Source organism: Microcaecilia unicolor, chromosome 7 (assembly GCF_901765095.1).
Source record: "Microcaecilia unicolor chromosome 7, aMicUni1.1, whole genome shotgun sequence".
NCBI classification, from domain to species: Eukaryota; Metazoa; Chordata; class Amphibia; order Gymnophiona; family Siphonopidae; genus Microcaecilia; species Microcaecilia unicolor.
In genome coordinates this window covers 170,155,235-170,175,540 of record NC_044037.1, presented here as the reverse complement: position 1 = coordinate 170,175,540, position 20,306 = coordinate 170,155,235, and the positions used below count along the sequence as shown (strand labels likewise).

At 43.2% G+C, this 20,306-nt stretch overlaps 1 protein-coding gene across 1 annotated transcript in view; it reads right to left on the bottom strand.

The window, feature by feature from the left end:
* RAPH1 (Ras association (RalGDS/AF-6) and pleckstrin homology domains 1) overlaps positions 1-19,592 on the bottom strand; it is a 629,351-nt gene extending 609,759 nt beyond the window's left edge. The window contains exon 1 of the mRNA XM_030209745.1: positions 19,534-19,592. Within this exon, the coding sequence (XP_030065605.1) occupies positions 19,534-19,548 (15 nt within the window). The 5' untranslated portion in view covers positions 19,549-19,592. The remainder of the gene's footprint in view (positions 1-19,533) is intronic.
* Positions 19,593-20,306: the final 714 nt, after the last annotated feature.

The following is a 20,306-nucleotide window of genomic DNA, read 5'->3' as shown; positions in this document are numbered from 1 at the left end:
ACACAAGAAAACTGCTAGCACACACTAATTGTTAGTAAATGACCCACATAATATGATGTTGGATAAGACCCATTTATCTTGAAATATGTTTTATTATTATTAAAGAACATGAACTACAAAAAACTCCTTATACCACACACACAAGAGCATTAAAAGCTCAGTATAGAGATGTATGACAACTGAACAGAATATCTACAGAGGCCTTAAAGGTGAGTAGCAGCATGCTAAGTGTTCTGGGAAGACATTGTTTTCCAAAAACAAATGCAGTGGAGGAGTGGCCTAGTGGTTAGGGTGGTGGACTTTGGTCCTGGGGAACTGAGGAACTGAGTTTGATTCCCACTTCAGGCACAGGCAGCTCCTTGTGACTCTGGGCAAGTCACTTAACCCTCCATTGCCCCCATGTAAGCCGCATTGAGCCTGCCATGAGTGGGAAAGCACAGGGTACAAATGTAAAAAAAAAAAAAAAGGGGGGGGGGATAGTGCTGGGCAGACTTATAGGGTCTGTGCCAGTGGTGGGAGGCAGGGATAGTGCTGGGCAGACTTATACGGTCTGTGCCCTGAAAAAGGCAGGTACAAATCAAGGTAAGGTATACACAAAAAGTAGCACATATGAGTTTATTTTGTTGGGCAGACTGGATGGACCGTGGTCTTTTTCTGCCGTCATCTACTATGTTATTATGTTACTATGAGTAGAAAAACAAGCCCTCCCAACTCTAAGACCCATTTAATCTGCTCAATATAATATCTGTAGTCAATGCTCCCTCTAAGTGGAGCGCATGAGCAATTGCGCATACATTTTAAGAAAACTGCTTACAGATTTTAAATGACAGCTCATAAAAATGTTTTCTTGTGCTATATACAGAAATGCATTGCTAATACTGGCGCTCAAAAATTGTTGGTTTTTTAAATTTGTTGCTCACACGAAAAAAATTAGCACACACCACGCCACACCTTAGAGGAAACATTGTCTGTAGTATTTCCATAGGCAACAGCTAATATTTGGCTTTCCTTCACCTTTTTATTTTCCTTTTTTCGCAATACAGATACAAATTTTGCCTCATTTGTTTTGTTTTATGTCTGCATATAAAGGGCTATTCTGTAAGCCAATGCCTCCTTTTAGGCATCCCAGTGCCGCACAGTGATAACTTATTGCACAGTGGCATCTGGGTACCCAGATTCCATTCTAGAATACTAGCATAACCTAGTGTTGGCCCGCCTTCCACATAGGTCAAGGGTCATGGACTTGATAATACCATCTTTCTGTGGTAGAACCAAAGCAGTGTATATACTCTATGCAGGTACTTTATCTGTCCCTACTGGGCTCACAATCTGTTTTATGTACCTGGGGCAACGGAGGGTTAAGTGACTTACCCAGGATGACAGGAAGCTGCAGTGGGACTTGGGTTCTCAGCCCACTGCACTAACCGCTAACTGTGGATGTCTAAATGCAGCAAGGGTGCACCTAACTTACTGTAATCTGTAAGTCTATTTATTGGGATTTATTAACTACGTTTATAAAGAGATTCACCCAAGGTGGTGTACGTACAGTTTAACATCAAACTTACAATTTTGTTAACAGCATAACAATAGTAAAATGTACAAGTATAAACATAAATACAATGAGAGAGAAAAACCTGAAAACAGCAAACTGAAACTTAATAATAAAGACTACCATGAAACAGGATAAAAGATGTACACATTTAACAGCACTGAAATTCAAATAACAGAGACATAATACAGTGCAAACATAACAGTGATGGAATATCTAATAAGCATATAATTAGACAATTCAAATAACATTGCTATGATACTAATGCTTTTCTACAATACAGCTTACCATATAACTGAGGGACCAAGTGCAGATATATAGATGGGGACAAGATGCGTGGTACAGTCAGCTGGGATAAATAAGTGGGTGGCTAAACTAAAGGCAAGTTCTCTGTATAGTTAATCAAGATATAAGGGACTGGTCTAAGTTACAGTGTGTGTAGCAAGCTAGTCTAGGTGCAGAAAGGGTGTATAGTCAATCACCCTATGCATTAAAGGCTTGAGAAAACAGCCAGGCTTTTACCTGCTTCCTGAAGTAGAGGTAGTCTTGCATGCGTAAGTAGCAGCCTCTCCTATGCTCTGCCCACATGAATGCCCTGATTGCATTCATGCACAATGCCACTTATGAATACTTTTACAGAATAGCACTTGGTTGCTTTGCTTACCTGCATGAGTGCCAATGCATTCATAGGTTTGAGTGGCTCATAACTGACAGCAACCTGGTATAGAATTCGACCTTAGAATTTTTTTAAGTCAATAAATTTAGTTTTATATATATGCATTGATTTTAGGGATGCAAACAATGAATTTATGAATGTGAATGAAGAATTTATGCATGTGTGGATGGGGGGGGGGGGATGATTTTATATGAGGATGCCTATGTCATACTAACAAAAGGTTATTTCATTCCACTATCTGTTCCAAGGAAAAAATATTTCCAAATGTTACTCCTGAGCCTACCTCCTTTGGGTCTCATATCCTGACCTCTTTATTCTAGAAATTCTTTCCTCTGGAAAACATTTGCTTCTTGTGATTATTTATAGTATACCCTGGAGGAGAAAGGGGAAAGGGGCATATGATAGAGGCATTCAAATACCTCTGTGGTATAAATAATGCACCAGAAGAATTTCCTGAGCAAGAGGTCATGGTAGGAAACTGAAAGGGGGTTCACTTAGGCAAAACATTAGAAACTAATTCAACATTAGAAACCAATTCTTCACACGAAGGGTAGTAGGTGCATAGAGTGGCCTCCCAGCGGAAAAAAACAGTAACAGATATGTTTGAGAGCATTAGATAAATGCAAGAGATGTTTGTAAAGAACATTTATTTACTTCTTTGATACTCTGCCCCATTTTTTGTAATCAGCCCTTCATGTTACGGGTGGGAGGGAGGGGGAAATTGGAGGAGCAGAGGGCACCTGCACCCCTTATGTGGGTCCTAGCCGATATTCAGCCAGAGCTCACGTAAGTGTCTTATGCGGGTCCTGGCTGAATATTGGCCAGAATCTGCATAAGCTCTGGCAACCATAAGCTCTGGTAACTGTAATTAGCACAGCACATTCAATGCCAGTGCCCAGACATGGCCCATCGTTGAATATCTGGGGCTAATTCTGTCCTTGGCTGTCAGCGTTTAAAACACTGACCACCACTGGCTGAATACTGACCTGTAAAAGTAGCCCTTCTACACAAGTCAGGGATGATTTATGAGGACTGCTACTTGTCTGTTGGTTTCTTAGCAGACTATAAGTGGGATGGTCTACCATTGCCTTCCTCAGTAATCTTTACTCCCCCCCCCTAAGGCAGAGTACTCACCAACTGAAAGTAGATGAATGGCTGAATTGGCCAGAGGTTGGCTACATGACAGAAATCACAGTACAGGATCTGTACTCAGGTCATGGGTGCAGTAAGTGGTTTACAAGTAATTAAATAATGAAAGCATCAGATAATAAGAAAAGTTCTAGCAACTGTATAGTAAAAAAAATACCCATAAAAAGAGCAAGGCCTGTGCAAAGAGCTCCCTCCTTGGCTGACTGTCGAGTAATGAATCTACAGAGGCCCGGGAGAACAAAAATGCTTTAAGGTCCGATTTAAACCTGAGTAAGGTATCTAAAAATCTCATTTCACAATAAGAGAGTCAAAATATAAAAAACAACTGCGAGTTGACTGAAGACAAGTATGAGAAAGGGGAGGTAAGAACACTAACGTCATGCTACAAGTGCAAAAATCATGGAGAAGCATCAGGAATAAGAACATTATGCAACTAAGTAGGTTGACCAGAATGCATAGACCTAAAAGCAAGAACCAGAACCTTAAATTTGACTCTGTAAGTAATTGGAAGTCAGCGATACACTGCATGGGCAAAGTAAAAATAAATATATAAATACAAGTGTAAACTTTATATTTTTATGAGGGAAAAATGTTTAAATTAAAAATTGTGAAATATGTCAGTGCATCTTCAGCTTTCAATGGCACAATTTTTGACACAATTATTTTATTTTTTTTTTTATTTTATTTATTTATTTATAGAAATTTATACATTTATAATCAAGCAAAATACTTGTTTGAAAAGCAATACATTTCAATCATTTCAAAGAAAATATAACAAACAGATACTTATTTGAAATTTCTTGCTCAAGTCCACTTTATGAGACAAGATTTAAAGAAATGGAATTATTTATAAACATAAATTTTCAAAGATAGAGCACTAAATGATAGCAGCCATCATTACACAGTGTTTCACATATTTAATGGGACAGAATGTTTAAATACCTCTATTTTGCCTTGAGGTAAGGAATATTGTCAGCTGTGTTGGATCAAAAAACACATACTTGTTTGCCTGGTATCTCACCACACACTTGCAAGGATATCGCAAGTAAAATGTTGCACCCAGTTGTGTTACTGCTGGTTTCATTAAAAGAAAAGATTTCCTACGCTTTTGTGTCTCTCTGGAGATATCGGGAAACATTTGTATTTTCTGACCAAGAAATGATTTATCTTTATTCTTAAAATACATGGACATTAACCACTGTTTGTCAGGTGCCAATGCCACTGTAATTATTAATGTTGATGGAATTACATTCTCATTGTCTGATGATTCCAATAAATCAGTGACATTTAATGGTTGTTCTTGGCCTGTTATTTTTTGATCACCTTTAACTGGAAGATAATACACTTGGGAGAAAGGAGGAATTAAATCCTCCCCTACACCTAAAATTTCCATTATATATTTTTTTAACATTTCCCTAGGAGATATAACAGTTTGTCTGGGAAAATTTATCAGACGTAAATTATTACTCCTAATATTGTTCTCAAGCAATTCAGTTTTCCTTCTTAATGATGTCAAATCTTTAATCATGACCTCCTGTTGGGTAAGCAACCTTTTCATATCCAAGTCTTTTTGTTCTTGTGTCTGTTCCAGTTTCACAATTTTTAAGTCCATGTTGTTTATTTTTTGCTCTTGTTTTAACATTTCCTGGTTTAATCTATTTATTTGTGGGGTAATTGATTTCCCTAGATCTACAATCAGAGTCCACAAAGAGTCTAGAGTAACTTCTGCTGGCTTGTGTATATCAAAGGAAGAAAATGGTGGTCCTACCGGGCTCAAGTTTGCTGAATTCCCCACCGAGTTAGTTGTAATATTCGGTGTAGCCATCAAGGCTTCCTGCCCTCCGGTCAGAGGATGGTCTGCCTCCCGATTGAAACCAGTCTCTCCCCTTCCGGGGGACTGATTCGAAGTCGACTCTGACGGGGTGCTACAGCCCAACAGCTGAGGGGGTGGATCCCTTGTGTCGGGGCTGAGCGTAAGCTCTAGCCCTGGAGACGCCGCCATGCCTCCATTCGCACCGGCGCGTATCAGCGGGCTATCTCCCGGCACTCCGAGCACTGCAGTAGATGGGACTGCTGGCGTCTGAAGAAAAGAGCGGATGTCATGTGAAGTAGGAGCCGATCGCTGTGGAGCACTGGAGGCGGACTTGCCCCTTCGCTTCGGCATCGTAAGGAAATCAGAGAGCAGTAGTAAATGGTGGCTGCTAGCAAGCACACTCGGCGGCCATCTTGTCTCTTTTGACACAATTATAAAATGACAGCTGATACAGTATGTCACGCACTGAATCGCCATCTCTATTAAGTGGGTTAGTGTAGGTGTGGTAAATGGAAAAGAAGAGAGACTGAAAGCTTCATTTCCTGCATTAAACATCGCCTGTATCCAGGCCGAGATTTAGGCATAGGCTAGGTAGGTGCCAGAGCATCGCTGCTGTAGCAATGCCTCAGGTTACTCCTGTGCTGCATAGCGATGGTAACTCATAGGCAGAAGCAGCAATTCATACACTGGTATTCAGCATGGAACCTGCAAGCCCTTTTGCGCTGACAGGCAGGGCTTTTTTTGAGGGGGTACTTGGGGGTACTGAGTACCGGCACCTTTTCTACTGTCTGCTAAAATTGACCCATGGACCCCAAGTTTTAATGAAAGAGCTCAGGCTCTACACACCAATTCTGTCTTATCATAGATTCTGTGACTGGTTGCAGGGGGCCTGGCTATTGTGGGGTGGGTCCCTCATTGATCTCTCCACCCTTGAAGGGTGGCCTAGCATTTGAATACCGGCACCTTTTTTGCTAGAAAAAATGCCCCGCTGACAGGTAGCCTGCAGTACCTGCCCCCTCCGTTTATTCTGGTTTCCATAGTAACAAAAAGCCCATACAGTCAAACAGAGTGCAGGATGGCAAAGCCCTGTCCACAAAGGAAGATTCCAGAAAGCAAACTGTTGGAGTGGAGGAGTGGCCTAGTGGTCAGGGTGATGGACTCTGGTCTTGGGGAACTGAGTTCAATTCCCACTTCAGGCACAGGCAGCTCCTTGTGACTCTGGGCAAGTCACTTAACCCTCCATTGCCCCAGGTACAAATAAGTACCTGTATACAATATGTAAGCCGCATTAAGCCTGCCATGAGTGGGAAAACGCGGGGTACAAATGTAACAAAAAAAACAAAAAAAAAAAAACAGGGAACATGACAACCTGAAGTCCCTGTAATGACATTCATGCTGCTAACAATATAACAACAAAAAGTTGTTGCTGTCCAAGGTATGCGAAAAAAAATTCCATTCACAGTTACATGATAGGTATTATCAGCCATAAAAGACTTAACAGTGGGGGTGGAGAAGGAAAATGGGATGGGGTTTGATATATTGTCTTTATGTGGTTACAATGAAAGCAGTTTGCATATTATATTATATACAGGTCCTCAGTGGTGAGTAAACTAATGGAAACGCTTCTAAAGCGGAGGATTGCGAGGTTTCTCGAACTGAATGGAATGCAGGACCCGAGGCAGGTCATGTCAGACAAATCTGATTGATTTCTTTGACTGGATGACGAAATAGTTGGACATGGGAGGGGTGCTAGATGTGGTGTACTTAGATTTCAGCAAAGCCTTCGACACGGTTCCACACAGGCGACTCATAAATAAACTGAGTACCCTTGGTATGGGACCTAGACTAACTGACTGGGTTAAAAATTGGTTGAACGGAAGGAGACAGAGGGTGGTGGTAAATGGAGCTTGCTCTGATGATAGAGTACTGCAGGGATCGATCCTAGGGTCGGCTCTTTTTAACATCTTTGTGAGTGATATTGCGGAAGGGCTGTCTGGTAAGGTTTGTCTCTTTATGGATGATACCAAACTCTGCAACAGGATGGACACCCCGGAAGGTGTGGAAGAACCTAGCGAAGCTTGAGGAATGGTCCAATATTTGGCAACTAAGATTTAATGCTAAAAAATGCAGGGTCATGCACTTGGATCACAAGAATCAGAGGGAACGATACAATATAGGGGTGAAGTGCTTCTATGTACGAAGGAAGAGCGGGACTCGGGGATGATTGTGTCTGATGACCTTAAAGTTTCCAAACAGGTGGAAAAAGTGACGGTCATAGCCAGAAGGATGCTTGGGTGCATAAGGAGAGGGATGACCAGCGGGAACAAAGAGGTTATAGTGCCCTTGTATAAGTCTCTGGTGAGGCCCCATTTAGAGTACTGTGTGCAATTCTGGAGACTCCACCTACAGAAGGATATAAACAGAATATAAACAGTGAATACCTAGTTCTAAAAGAGCACAAAAAAAGTGCTCACGTGTTGATTCTTTATGTGCTCATGAAGACGAGAGAATCAAAAGAACCCAGATCGAACTAGAATAAACAGCATATAGGGGACAAGATGGAGTCAGTCCAGAGGGCAGCTACGAAATTGGTAAGCAGTCTTGGACATAAAACATACAGGGACAGGAACCTCAACATGTATATGCTGGAATAAAGGCGGAAGAGAGCAGTGGCATAGATAGGGGGGGGCGCCAGGGGAGCGGCCGCTCTCCCAAAAGGAGTTCTGCCAGCTCCGGCGCTTATTTTTTTCTCAATGTGTTGCATTGAAAATGTGCGCCGGCAGAAGTCCGCTCTCATGCCGCTCTCGCTCACCCCGCGCCATCATCCTGGCTTCGCTTCTGGACGAGAGGAGATATGATGAGACATTTAACTATCTCAGGGGCATTAATGTACAAGAAATGAGCCTTCTTCAAAGGAAGGAAAACTCTGGAATGAGGGGGAATACAATGAAGTTAAGAGGAAATAGGCTTAGGAGGAATCTAAGAAAGTATTCATTCACAGAAAGGGTGGTGGAAGCATGGAATGGCCTCCTGGTGGAGGTCATGGAGACGAGGACTATGTCAGAATTTAAGAAAGCATGGGACAAGCATGTGGGATCCCTTAGGAAATGGAAGAGTTGGTTACGGAGGATGGGCAGACTGAATGGGCCATTTGGCTTTTATCTGCCATCATGTTTCTATGTACTTATTTTGTATCTAGGGCAATGGAGGGTTAAATGACTTCCCCAGAGTCACAAGGAGCTGCAGTGGGAATTGAACCCAGTTCCCCGGCCACTGCACTAACCATTATTCTACTCCTCCACTCCACTGCCACATTCTACCTCCTAATAGCCTTAGATTGGAGATGGTCCAGTAATAGTGCATGATCAACAGACTGAAAGCCACACTGCAGTCAAGTGAGACTATCACAACAATATTACCTGCACTGAAATGCAGCCTAACCTCACTCATGAGGGAAAGAAAACAGGATTCAGTATTATAATGGGCCTGAAACCCAAACTGATGAGGATGCAATGAATGTGTCTTAGTAAGAATGATCTGAAGTTGTAATACAACATTTTTTTTCAGTAACTTGGAGTGTTGTTAATAGGAAATTAATTAGCAGATACAACTGGATCAAGAGCTGGGGACTTCAAAAGTGGCCTAGCAATGACTTGTTTCCAACACTGCCCTTCTTCATGATTTTGACTTACAAGAGACAACATAGAGACAAATAAACCTAAAAAAAGGATCTAAGCAAGGAAGAGGTAACAGGATCCAGATGTGAAGAAACACTAGATAATGAAGTCAGGATTTTAGTGAGATATAAGGTTAAACCCACTCCAAAGTGACCAACTAATCCTAAGAGAAGGATCAGAATCAGAGAACACATTCAAAAAAGACGGATATGGTCTGATAATCTTTGCTACTGCATCAAGACAGGTATCCGATGCTTGTTACAGTGAGAGCAGTGAGGAGACCAACTGAAATATATGGATAATCACAATGCAATGCTACAGTCCATATTACACAGGTGAATTAGAAGTGGCACAGTGAACAAGTGGTATGGCTAGATGGCCAATTTTGGGTGGGCACAACATTTTCTTTCTATCTTCCTCCCCTCTCTGGCTACTCCCCCTCGACACCTGCAGTCTGGCATTTCTCCCTCTTTCTTCCATTCCTCACCCCACCCACAAACCAGCATCTCTCCCTACCCTCCCCAGCTGGAAATCCAGCATCTCGGTCTGTCTCTTACCTCCCTCCCCTCTCTTCACTTTGAGAGGTCAGTGGCAGTCAACAGTGATTCACACACACTGTGCGTGCCAGTCTTACAGCCTTCCCTCTTACATAACTTCCTTTTTCCGCATAGATGAGACCACATCAGAGAGAAGGCTCTGGGGCTACTGAAAGTGATGTATGTGATTTGCTGCTTGCTGCCAACAACCTTCAGGAGAGACCCAGATCAAACACCGGGGGGGGGGGGGGGGGGGGGGGGGGGTTGAGACTCTGTGGGAGATGCAGGATCGCTGACTAAGAAAGGAGAGAAACATTTGCTGGGAGTCTTCATCTGGCAGGTCTTTGGGATACCCATCAGCCACTGCAAGGGTGCACCGCTACTGGCTGGTCTTGAGTCCAAGGAGGGTAGGCCCCTACCAACCCATGGCTACACCACTGCAGTGAACTGGTATATATTGATGCATTCCACTCAAGGCCAATGAAATAATAATAGGCTCCTTAAACAAACCTTTAATCTTATGCCCTCTAACACCCCTCCCCTGCAATCCAGTATATCACTGCTCCTTCTTTTTCCCCTCCCCCATGGATCAGCAATCCCCTCTCTTTTTTCTCCCCCACTAGCAGCCCAGGATCTCTTTCATAGACCAGCATCTCCCCTTTCTCTTCCCGTTGCTGTGTCTGGGCCGTGCAATTCTTGTTTGCCACATCTCAAAAAAGACATAGTGAAATTAGAGAAGGTACTGAGAAGGGTGACCACAATGATTAAGGGAATGGAACTCCTCTCGTATAAGGAAAGGTACAAGAGGTTAGGGCTCTTCAGCATGGAAAAGAGACAGCTGAGGGGAGATATGATAAAGGTCTACAAAATCCTGAGTAGAGTGGAACAGGTACCATAAATCAATTGTTTACTAATTCATAAAGTACAAAGACTAGGGGACACACCATAAAGTTGCATAGTAGTATATTTAAAGCAAATAGGAGAAAATATTTTTTCACTCATTGAATAGTTTAGTGTAGTTGGATTTAAAAGAGTATCCCCCACAACTGCCACACCACTCCGCAAACTGATCTACCCCCAACACTATTCATTGCAACTGCCCCTTGATGCTACAAACTGGTCCCACACCTTAAAAACTACCCAGGCAATCTTCCTAATACCCTGCAAACTACCTCAACACCAAAAATTATATCTACAACTGGCCCCCTACCCCACAGATTGTCTTCACTTTCAAAAGTTAGCCCCATGAAAATCCTCCCCCCTCCCATGTGTGGATTACACATAATTCCTTAGCTGTCATGTACTGCATTGTAAATTATGCTGATACATATTTCAGGCTCTTTGTTGTTATTTCTGCTGTGAAACATTTCTGCTTTCTTATCGGCTGCTACTAATATCTTTTGCAATGGGCAGGGCCAGATTAATGCACTAGCAAACTAAGAGCACACCTAGGGTTCAAAGTTTAGGGGAGTCCTGTCAGATGTGCTCAGGATTCAGGCGGTTAGGATTGACAACAGTCTGGCTATTTTCAGGATTCTGCTGATTTTGATATTTATGTCACGAAGCCAGAACGATAGCTAACAAGTCTGGACATTTTTCTGAGTTTAAAAATTCTGGCTGCAGATCTCTAATCCTCCCTTCTGATTGCCTGGCTCTCTTATGGTGCTTTGAGTGAACCTACCCTCCCTGTTTGCAGCATAACTAGGAGTGGAGGAGTGGCCTAGTGGTAAGAGTGGTGGACTCTGGTCCTGGGGAACTGAGTTCGATTCCCACTTCAGGCACAGCTCCTTGTGACTCTGGGCAAGTCACCTAACCCTCCATTGCCCCAGCTACAAATAAGTACCTGTATATGTAAGCCGCATTGAGCCTGCCATGAGTGGGAAAGCGCAGGGTACAAAATAAAAAACTAGCAGCAGAGACTGTGGTTATGATCCAGCCAATGGGAAGACATTGGGGCCACAGCATTAGATGACAGCTCTAGTCACAAAAAGGGAGGTGGTGATCCCTGTGCTGTAGAAATGACACCCACCCCCCCCCCCCCCCCCCCATATTCAGCCTGATTATTCACTCCCAGATACTGGTACTGAATATCCGAGTATAAAGCAATTGCTGGCTCTTATCCAAGTATCAGTGATACTCAGATTGGTATCCAGATAACTGCCCAAATAAAGTTAGGTCAGCCTTTCTACTGTCCTATGTCCAAATAGCAAGGCTACTCCAGAAGCAGTTTGGTAATTTTCAGCAGCATTATCTAGATAATGGCGCAGAAAATTAGTGGCTGGCAGGTCCGTAGTGAGCTATGTGCGGGCAGTGCGCGGCCACAAAGGGTTGTTAAATAAATAAATAAATAAATAAATAAATAATAAATAAAGGAAGGCGGGGGCTCCAAAATTGTATCCTAATCATTTGCCTTTCCTGCTTGGCTGTGACACAGTTGGCAGGATAGGAGCACTAGGGGGTGTGTCACACAGGGCACATTTCCAGCTCAGAACAATCCTAGTAGCTGGCCCTAGTGAGTGGCATGTACCTGAGTAGGATCCACTCTCTCTCACCCCAAAGTTTCTGCATGTAGTAGGAGATGGAAGAAAAATGAATTCCCTCACCCCCCTAAAAAAAATGGGGAAAGCAGTTCCAACAACCATGCATAAAAAACACTGACTCATAGGAATTATGAAATTGCACCTTTCAAACACACACATAAGGTTTGAAAAGAATTCCACAAGCCATGCGTTCTCTACTTACTAGCTATAATGTTGGGACACCAGTTTATTTAATTGTTCATCGCTTTGATTTGCTATGTAAGAAGAGCTATTTATCAAGACTGAATAAAACACAGGGGGTATTTGGTGCCATATACACAATGGTGTTTCAAAATATGACAAAACTGAACCATACTCCTGTACCAGGGCATGTTGGAGATTATCTCACTTTGACAGGTTCACTGCTAATACTGCCTCAACACTTGCACTGTTCCAAAGAGAGCCTCCTAATAGAGCTCACGAGGTATCAAATGCACAGGCAATATATCAAGATCTGAATGGAAATTCTTTACATCAGGCTGGTGGCACCCAATACAAATGGGACAATTTCTGTATATATCCATCACATTTTCTAGGTCTCTAAGTGCATTTATAAATACAAGAGGATCTTCTCTTTCTCCACAGAGTACAGCATAGTCATTTAGCACTGACATTCCCGCTTTTCTTTTTGACCACAAAGTCCAGTTTTCTTGCATCAAGCCTTTTATGTGTGGGAATAGAAATGTCTCATTCTCACAATTCTGTCTGGTCTTGAACTTTACTACTGCAGGGATGGGTAACTCATGTTGCGTTTATTACCCCCAACCATCTGGTTTTCAGAACTTGACAAATATGAGTCCATTAGACTAACAGCTGAAAATATGATATACCCAATTTGTTAGAAAAAGAGGCTGGTAAGCATCTTATGAAAAAGTCTCCTTTGGATTTTAGACAAGACACACTTTCCATTCTCATTACAGTGTCCAAAGACCCACAGAGGAGCAGGAGGGAGGTAAGTACAACGAGACAGTGAAAGAAGGATGACCACAAGCTCCAAGGTTGGCTTTGGGAAAAAGATCACGATCTATGTTCCACTAGCGAAGAGACAACGCTGGGTCCTTATGAATGGAGGTGGGTGGGACCACAGCCACCTGTTGATTGGCTGGGGGGGGGGGGACGTACCGAAGTTAGTGCGCCTCAGCCTGGCGGGCTTTTTCTTCTCTCCGCAACACAGTGATAGAAGAGCACTGCTTTTAGGACGGGAACCACTTAGACTGACACAGCATTTCCTACCATCTGTGAATTCGCTTCTTTCATCTCCTGTTCTAGTTACACCTCATCAGCTCCAGGTTAATGATTATTTCAAATAACAAAACCTTTTGTCTGACATGCCAGTCTGACACCATATAGTCTTTTATATACAAGATTCAAGTATGACAGCCAGACGAAGCGGAATCCTTCTATATGGAGGGAGGAAGACTGCTTGCGGCATAGAGAAATGGAAGAATCAATCAGGATGAGAACAGTTTAGGGCTATAAAATCGGTATGCTGCGATGATGTTGCCATTTTCCAGAGGCCAGGGTGGGAAGGATTCCCGGTGTTTTCCTATACCTTGCATCCTAAAGCAGGGACTGCAGTGTCCTGATGAGGATCCTCAACTTTTCCTTCACAAACTACCCCCTCCCTTCCTTTGCAAAAGGCAGCTCATGAAAGAAAATCAGACCCCCTGCTCAGGGCATTCTTCACCAGGGGATGGGTAGGGCATTAACACAGAAAATGGAGAAAAGCAATGGAGCGCCAAGGCAACAACCTCCCCCCACCCGGGCCTATAAAAAAATAAAAATAAAAATAATGTTGAGGCCAGAGACCTCTTACCTTTGTCCCCTAGCGCCCCCTGTCCTTCATTTCAGTCCAGATGGACCCTCTTCACTGCCAAAAACAAGCCCAAAAATAAACCCAATTTTTACATGAAATAGTTTAATCATACACTAAAAACACTCTTAAACATGTTGATATGTATAAACATATCAACTCAAGTACATCAACTGCATGTTCTCAGCCATGGTGGATATGCTACTGAATCCAGCTATGCATATTAAGTTTTTTGGATCAACTTTAGGCAAATATAATCAATGAACATTTATTATGGAAATGCTGAAAGCAGACTTCATAGACTTGAAGATGGGAGTTCACCATCCCTGACCTAGGCAACCTCAAGTTCACACATGCACAACATACAGAAATGAGTATTTGATACCTGCCAGCAGCAAGCCTTCTCTGGAGTAACCCCCACACACTGAAATGCTCTCCCTGAAAGGCTTTGCTTAACACAAGACTATCTCTACTCCAGGAAACAGGTGAAAGCTAGGCTCTTCAACTAGGCTTTATTCTTGCTGTACACTGCCTTGTGTGAATTCCTTCAAAAGGCAGTAAATAAATCCTAATAAATAAATAAATAAATAACCGCAGACTAACCACGGATAAAGCACATGGCCCTCCAGCCCTCCCTCCTCACCATGTCAGCAACAGCTGTCAGTTCAACTAACACAATTCCACTATTTTTCTGCTTGGAACCTTCAAAACACGTGATGGGAGAGAAAGCTGGGAGAAAAGAGTGCTGAATCAAACTGATTCTCTTCCTAAATTCTTTAAAGTACGGGCCCAGATTACTGATGCTCAGACACACTGCAAACAACCCAAGCGGTAATAAGATGCTCGTGCCCTGTTCTCTGACGTATGATAGTTACCCAGACCCCAGAAAAAAAAAACTTATTTCTGCTACTGCTAGAAAAACATAAAGGGGAGCACGTAGGTTCATTTCTGGACAGAAAACCTGCTCTAAAGAGCCCAGCTGCAACGCACCCCAAAGAAGGCACTTGGTAACCCCTTCCCCCAGGTTTGAGCCAGCCTGGGGTTGCACACACACATCGCCAACCGGGCATGGGCTAAAGCATCACAGGAGGTGGCAACAATGTCCCAAAGAGCCGCAAAATGCTTGTACAACACTCCAGGATCAGTGTCTCCAGTGTGTGATCTTTATCTTTATTAAAAAGCTTAATATACCGCTTGCCTTTGCAGAGAGGTTTACATAATTTATAACAAATCATCAGAAATAGAAAAGAACTCCATTGATAAAAAGGAGAGACCTAACCCACATTCAACAGTGAGTCACTCAATCATACCAGTAAACTACATAAGACTGTTAAACAGTAAAAGCAGAACACACAAATCCAACAGCCCCCTCCCCAGGAATAGGGTAGAAAAGGGGACCTAGGTAACAGACCACTGCTCTTACCTTTCCCCAGGCGGGCGATCAGACTCTTCCACTTTCAGTTGAGTCCCTTTCCTCCTTTCCCTACCACTCTCGGGTGCCTTGTGCTAAAAGGTGGCTTCCAAAAGTCCAGGCTCCCTGCCACAGGCGCTGAGATGAACACACAGAGCTCTTGACAGTCACACACTGGGAGCACCAGAACGAGGCTTGGAATTCAAGAAGAGACGCTATTGGAGTCCCACAATGAGGCTTGAAATGCACAGAAAGACACAGCCAGAACAGCAGCACTTACTCAATACTAGTAAATACTGTCCTGCAGTGCTTATCTTAGTGTGTCCAGTCCCACTCCCGACCCTTACTCTCTTTGTGTTCCAAGCCCAAAAACAAGCTACCCAGGACTTCAGAAAAAAATAAGCCCAAACTCCTGGGAAATAAATGAGGTTAGCATTGGGAACACTGGTAAGGTGATGTGTGAAAATTGAATTTTCCATGTTAAACTTTATAATTCTAGCAATGTTGGGGGGGGGGGGGGGGGGGGGGGCTGTCAGAGTAGAAGGATGTTATAAGGTTTCTGATTGGCTGATAAGGGTTCTTCCATGGGGACCTGGGAAGCTCAGGAAAGTATGGACTGGAAGGAAAGAGGTTGAATGTGAAGTGGCTTTGAGTCTTTAAGAGAAATATAACTTGTGTTTTGGGTCAGAAAGTTACAGGCATATTGAAGTAATTTGAAGGGAAGTGAGATTGTAAGAGTAGAAAATGTTTTGAGCTAAAGTTTGAGTGAATCTGGAGAGTTATTATAGGACTGGTACAAGTACTGTGAGAAATACAAACAAATTTGTGTAACGTATTTAACTTACAAAAAAAGAGGTGTGATACCTTAAATAATCTGTCAACGTGATAAAACTTAACATAATTTTGTTCTTTGAAGGTTCTTTTCTGTGACCCAGTATTAAACAGTGACTGAACTCATAGGAGCCAACTTTTCTAAATGATTGGGGGTGCTTAACTCGGCACAAATTACCAAGTTTGTATAAAGGAAATTAAAGCATGGGGTGGGTTTTCTCCTGCCGGAATTTTGCACCAAAAAAAAATACAAGTTCTACGCCCAAAATTTGCAAATTCTGCAAAATTCTATGCACAAAATTTGCAAATTCTACAAGTTTATTACTCATAATTTAACCAATATTACAGGCCCCACTCCCTGTACACAGTTACCACCCATATTTTTCCCAGCCCCCTCGTTGCACCCACATATAGCATCCACCTTATCCTTCCTCACTCGACCCAAACATAGGGCCCTGTTTACTAAGGTGCACTTTCATTTTTAGCACACACTAAAAATCAGAACAGGCTAAATGTTAGAGATGCCAATATATTCCTATGGGCATCTCTAGCATTTAGTGTGCACTAAAAACGCTAGCATGCCTCTAGTGTGGCTTAGTAAACAGGGCCCATAGCATCCACCTTTTTTTTTACAGCCTCCCCCCCTACATTCACACACAAAGTATCCACCTTTTTTTACAGCCCTCCCTCCACCCATAGCATGCACCACTTTTTATTTATTTATTTTATTTATTGTTTGCATTTGTATCCCACATTTTCCCACCTCTTTGCGGGCTCAGTGTGGCTTACAATAAGATAAGAATAATGAAAATACATTTGTTACAACTTGGTTATGGGTTATATTGTACAAATTATGCGAGATAATCGAATTATCATTAGGAATATCACAATGGAACGTCAACATGAAGCTTACGGGCAGTGTTAAGACACAAAGGCATATGGTGTACATATTTCTGTGAGTAAGTGTATGAGTAGTGTTGAATTATAGGGGATGGGAGATCATAAGTGGATGTATGATGCTTTGATGAACAGTGAGTGTGAACTCTATGTGTTTTGGTTCTTTCCGTAAATTGATTCAAATAGATGGGTCTTCAGTAGTCTGCGGAAGGATGCTTGTTCGTGGATCGCTCTTAAGTTGCGTGGCAGTGTGTTCCAAAGCTGCGTGCTCGTGTGAGAAAAGGTTGACGCGTGTACATTCCCTTCAGCCACACAAGAGCCACTTTTTTTTTTTTTACTGCCCTCTTCGCCCCATATTATACTCCTTTTTTTACAGCCCCCTCTACCCCCACAGTATCCACCTATTTTTACAGCTCCCTCCTCTCCACACTTTTATTTTCAGTCGCCCCTGCACCCACTTCTGAGGCACAAGCTGCACAGGAGTACCTCTTTGGGGCAGAAAAAAAAGAACCCCACTCTTTCCTGCCTGTTGCCACTGCTCTGGGTCGGTGCCATTGCTTTTTCCAAATGGCCGCCGAGACTTCAAGTGGTAATCTCATGAGACTGTCGCTGGAAGTCTTGGTCATTTTGAAAAAGGAGCAGCAGTGGCCAGGAAAGGGTGGGGTTCTTTCTTGCCTCCGACAAGGCCTCTAGACCAACAGGGCATACTCAGGTAGGCAAGGAGGGGTGGCGGGATGGCAGTACGAGCAAGGCAATGGCAGGATGACAAAGGCTTGGGGGGGGGGTGATGGGACGACCAAGACTCGGAGGGGGGGGGGGGTTGCAGCAGTGGCGGAATGATCAAGGCATGAGGGAGCCAGGGAACCAAACGAGCTTTGGGCTGGGGAGGTTGCTCAGAGTGCAGATTCTGCACAGATATTCTGCGCATCTGTGGAATTCTGCACTCTGCAGTCGCGCAGAATTCCGGCAGGAGTATGGGTTGTGTATGTCTTTAAATGAAGAGCACCGCACGTGGCGCACATACAGGGAGGACTTGTGGGTAAAAGAAATGCTAGTGGTAGCACTGCAAGTCTCACCAGTTTCTCTTCCTCCCTAACCCCAACTGATCACCACAGTTTACCATCCTACTCCCAACCCATCTACAGCACACTCACACTATGCTTTCCAGTCTCCCTTACCCATTTACAACCCACATTCTCCCCCTCCCATCCAGTTCTCAGTAGTTCCTCTTCCCCACTTAACCTGTGCACACCATACACTTTCGTTTCTCTCAGACCATCCCCACTTCTTTCTCAGTCCCTCCGAGCCTTAATGTCTTCTAATTCTGATTTTCCCTCATTTCTTTCTCCCAGAGCAGTTTGACATTTGTTTTGAGGTAGGATGCTTAATCCCCCACAATACCTATGTTAAAACATTTTTATTGGTGCTGCAATAACGTACACAATGTTGTACAGATCTTGCATATGCATATAACATTCATCAACCTCGATTTAACTATACAACAAATTGCTAACTACGATTCAACATTGTAGAATCTTGTATTTTAACATTTTCATTTTCCACTTTCTCCATCAGATGTCCCCCCCCCCCCCCCCCAATACCTATTCCACTCATTAGAACATAAGCATTGTAATACTGGGACAGACTGAAGGTCCATCAAGCCCAGCAGTGGCCAGTCCAGTACCTCACAAGATCCCAGAACAATAAAACAGATTTTATGCTGTTTATCCTAGAATATGCAGTGGATTTTCCCTAGTCCATCTTAATAATGGCTTATGGACTTTTCTTTTAGGAAATTAGCCAAACCTTTTTTAAACCCTGCTAAGCTAACTGCTTTTACCACATTCTCTGGCAACAAATTCTAGAGTTTAATTACTCGTTGGGTGAAGAAATATTATCTCAGGTTCATTTTAAATTTACTACTTAGTAGCTTCTTTGTGTGCCCCATAGTCCTAGTATTTTTGGCAAGAGTAAACAAGTGATTCACATCTACGTGTTCCATTTCACTCAGTATTTTATAAACCTCTATCATATCTCCCCCATTCTATACTTCTCTGATTTCTACTTCCTCCTGACCTGCCTTTCCCTGTACTGATTCTCCCCCCCCCCACCCCCCATTAGGTTCCCTCTCACTCTAGCTTGGTCAGTGCCCCTCCCCTTCAGGCTAGGCTCATCCATCCCTCATACCTCCTAAGCAGGTTCATTGCACATTTCAAAATTTTTATCCTCATCCTTCCTGGCAAGAATCATATTCCTATTCCCCCTTCTCAGAGTCCCAGACACTATTCATATCTAGAACTCAGACTGAAATATAATAGCAGTTCTACATTCAGAAAGGTCCTATGAGCTGCTCCACCACCTGCATGCATAAACCGTGGAAGCTCAGCAATCAGTCGCTCCACAGCCCCTAGGGCCACATTTGCATGTGGTCCTTCTTGCCATCTACAGAATGACACGGGAGTGGGTAAACGTGGTAATACATGGCAAAACCACGGGAACAGCAGAAAATTTCATAGTTTTACCGCAAATGCAAACAGAGGTTACTTCCGCACCCTATGAGAACGGTAATAACCCCTGCACCCGCGGTAAAACGGACGCCTACCTTTTTACCGTCCATTCTGCTCTGCTTTTTGCTAGTCGGCTGCTCGTTCCTCCCAGGCTGCAGCAGTATACTATAGCGGGCAGGCACAAATGCAACACACGCTGTCCTTCCTGAAAGTAGTCCCCTCCCTGCCTATCACATATGACGTCACCACTAAGAGAGGACCCCTGATTGGCCTCTCTTGAGTCTTCCTCTTTTATTCCTATTGGTGCAGGAGTTACTCAGGCAGCGGCTCAGCAACTGCAAGGAGTCGGACTCGAGTAATTTGGAACCTCGGCTCGGAGGCTGGAGCTAGCGTGCGTGAACCAAGGAGCCGGAGATTGGAGAAAGTTTCAGTATTCTCATACTCATGGGCGGCCCTTTCTGAAGACTGGTAAGCTGCTTATTGCAATGTCTGTTCTGTGTTTTAAGCCCCCCCCCCCCCCCCCCCCCCCCCCCGTTGCGTTGCATTTTGGTGCAGCTGCCACGTGGCCCACGTTAAAGTAAAAAGAAATCACACACACACAGACAAGTTTCATGCAACCTATATTCTTCATTTTCTAATCTTTCTTGCACTTAAACTAAGAAGAACCATTTGCAGCTGAGGTATCCACCTGCCAAAAAAATATATACAAACAAAATAAATCTCACTGTGCAATAGTCAGGACTTCCCCGGGGAAAGAAGCACACCAGTATTCTATTAATTGTTAAATCCACCAAAATAAATTTGGTCTTCTGTACATCTTAAGCATGCAGTTTCTGTTAAAACAATCAGAATCCCTGTAGAATTGAAA